General features: G+C 50.3%; 1 protein-coding gene across 1 annotated transcript in view; it reads right to left on the reverse strand.

The window, feature by feature from the left end:
- Positions 1 to 1,799, reverse strand: part of gpatch1 (G-patch domain containing 1) — an 18,625-nt gene that overhangs the window by 8,128 nt on the left and 8,698 nt on the right. Inside the window, exons 5-8 of the mRNA XM_015392833.1 lie at positions 1,273 to 1,515; positions 1,051 to 1,198; positions 893 to 972; positions 606 to 822 (exon numbers count right to left, since the gene is read on the reverse strand). Coding sequence (XP_015248319.1) covers positions 606 to 822; positions 893 to 972; positions 1,051 to 1,198; positions 1,273 to 1,515 — 688 coding nt within the window. The remainder of the gene's footprint in view (positions 1 to 605; positions 823 to 892; positions 973 to 1,050; positions 1,199 to 1,272; positions 1,516 to 1,799) is intronic.

Below are 1,799 nucleotides of genomic sequence, written 5' to 3' on the forward strand. Positions count from 1 at the left end.
AAATAAGGACTTAAAACCAAAAAAAAGTAATTTTCTGTTTTGTTTTATTCTTGGATCGGGCTTTAAAGGGTTAAATATGATTTCCCTATGACTTTAAAAAAGCTCATCAAGCTAATATTAAAAGCCGGTCTGTTCCAGAAACTCTTCTAGAATCACAAAGAAGAGTTATTCATAAAGAGAAGAACATTATGGACATCAGTCGATAAACAACATCAGAGCGTCTTCAGTCAGAGGCTTCCACAGATCTACTGATACACAGAACTCTACAGAATATCCGTCCTGCTTACAGCTTTCAACACAAACTACTCATAAAAATCCCTGAGTTATTATAACGTATCATTTGCTTTAGGGATAAAAAACCTATTTTGTAATGAGTTCAACGGATTCAAAGAATGGAAGCAAATTGGTTTGGAAAACCCAAATCCTGCCTCTGGTTCTGGATGGACTGGAGATCTCAGAACCAGCAGAACCAGCAGGTTCTATTGTGGTCGGCCAGTTTGATGCTTTAAGACTCTTAGAGAATCGGATCATGAGTCTTTGGAGCAGGAGTCCAAACCTAAACACAGGCTTACTGCTGAACCCAGAGATTAGACAGAGCCCTTCACCTTTCAGGGCGTCCTCCCCCAGCAGCGCCCCCCTCTGGCCAGAGTCCAGCTGGTGGCGTCCTCCCTGCTGGGGCTCTTCTTTGACCATGTGACCCCTGGAGGTCTTCAGAGCCTCAGCGAGCGCCGGACTGACTCCAGACAGTCTGGAGACGATGACTTGTGGACGGAAATAATGGACAGGGCGGTAATCTCTGGGCAGAATGGGAGGAGGGAAGATCTGCAGGAGCAGAGAGGAGTCAGCGGGGAGTTTCCTCCAGAAACAGAAAGCTTCTCAGCTGCAGACTCACCGTTTTCTCCTCCAGAGGTTTCTGGGCCAGAGTGAACCCCTCCAGGATTTTCCCCAGGTACGAAGCGTCTCTGCTTCTGTCTGAAAACATTCAGACAAACATGAACGTAATTCCAGCCGGACGCCCTTCAGACGCTCCCAGGACTGTCCGGGTTTTACCTTTCTGCTTGGTGTACTGCTGCGGAGCCGTCCAGCCGTACAGACCGTCTCCAGGCTCCTCGTCTTTCAGAACGGTGTCATATCTCGACATGGAGTCTCTGTGGTAGACATCCTCGTCCTCGTCCTCCAGCGCCCCCACGCCAAACGCCTGCAGGTCAAAGCTCAGGTCAACCAACACCCAGACCTCCATCATTCCGACCCCCTAAAGGAGCTGAAGCCCACCTGACCGGCGACCCCTCCTCTCCTGGAGCTTCTCTGCCGGTCCCCGAACAGCCGACTCCTGGTCTCTGACTGAGGCTTGAACAGGTCCACATGCTCGTCCGTGACTCGCCCCAGCAGGGCCAGACCTGGGTCCAGACCGCGGTACCCCAGACCCTGAACCCCCAGCCTCGGGGTGAAGTCCACCGGAGTCACATCCTTTGGAGCAAAGGTAACATTCTCTGGGGCAAACTCTTCATCGTCCTCCTGAGCAGAAGCAAACAGACAGATCTTCAGGAGGAGAAGCGGCTCCAGTAACACCTTCAGACCCTTCACAACCTCTAAAGGTTTTACTTCAGGAAGCTCTTCAGAAAGTCTGGTATAACCCGCAATTAGTCAATCAATCAAGACTTTTATTTTTGCGGGCCCACTTCCTGTTTTGCCCAAACTTCTCAACTTATTTAAAGCCCCGCCTCCAGCCAGGTTAAACTACATCACCTGTTCCACTGTGATTGTGGCTGGCTGTTGGCGTCCTGCTGAACATTTCACCC

Source organism: Cyprinodon variegatus, unplaced genomic scaffold, assembly GCF_000732505.1.
Source record: "Cyprinodon variegatus isolate N-32 unplaced genomic scaffold, C_variegatus-1.0 Scaffold609, whole genome shotgun sequence".
Classification (NCBI taxonomy): Eukaryota; Metazoa; Chordata; class Actinopteri; order Cyprinodontiformes; family Cyprinodontidae; genus Cyprinodon; species Cyprinodon variegatus.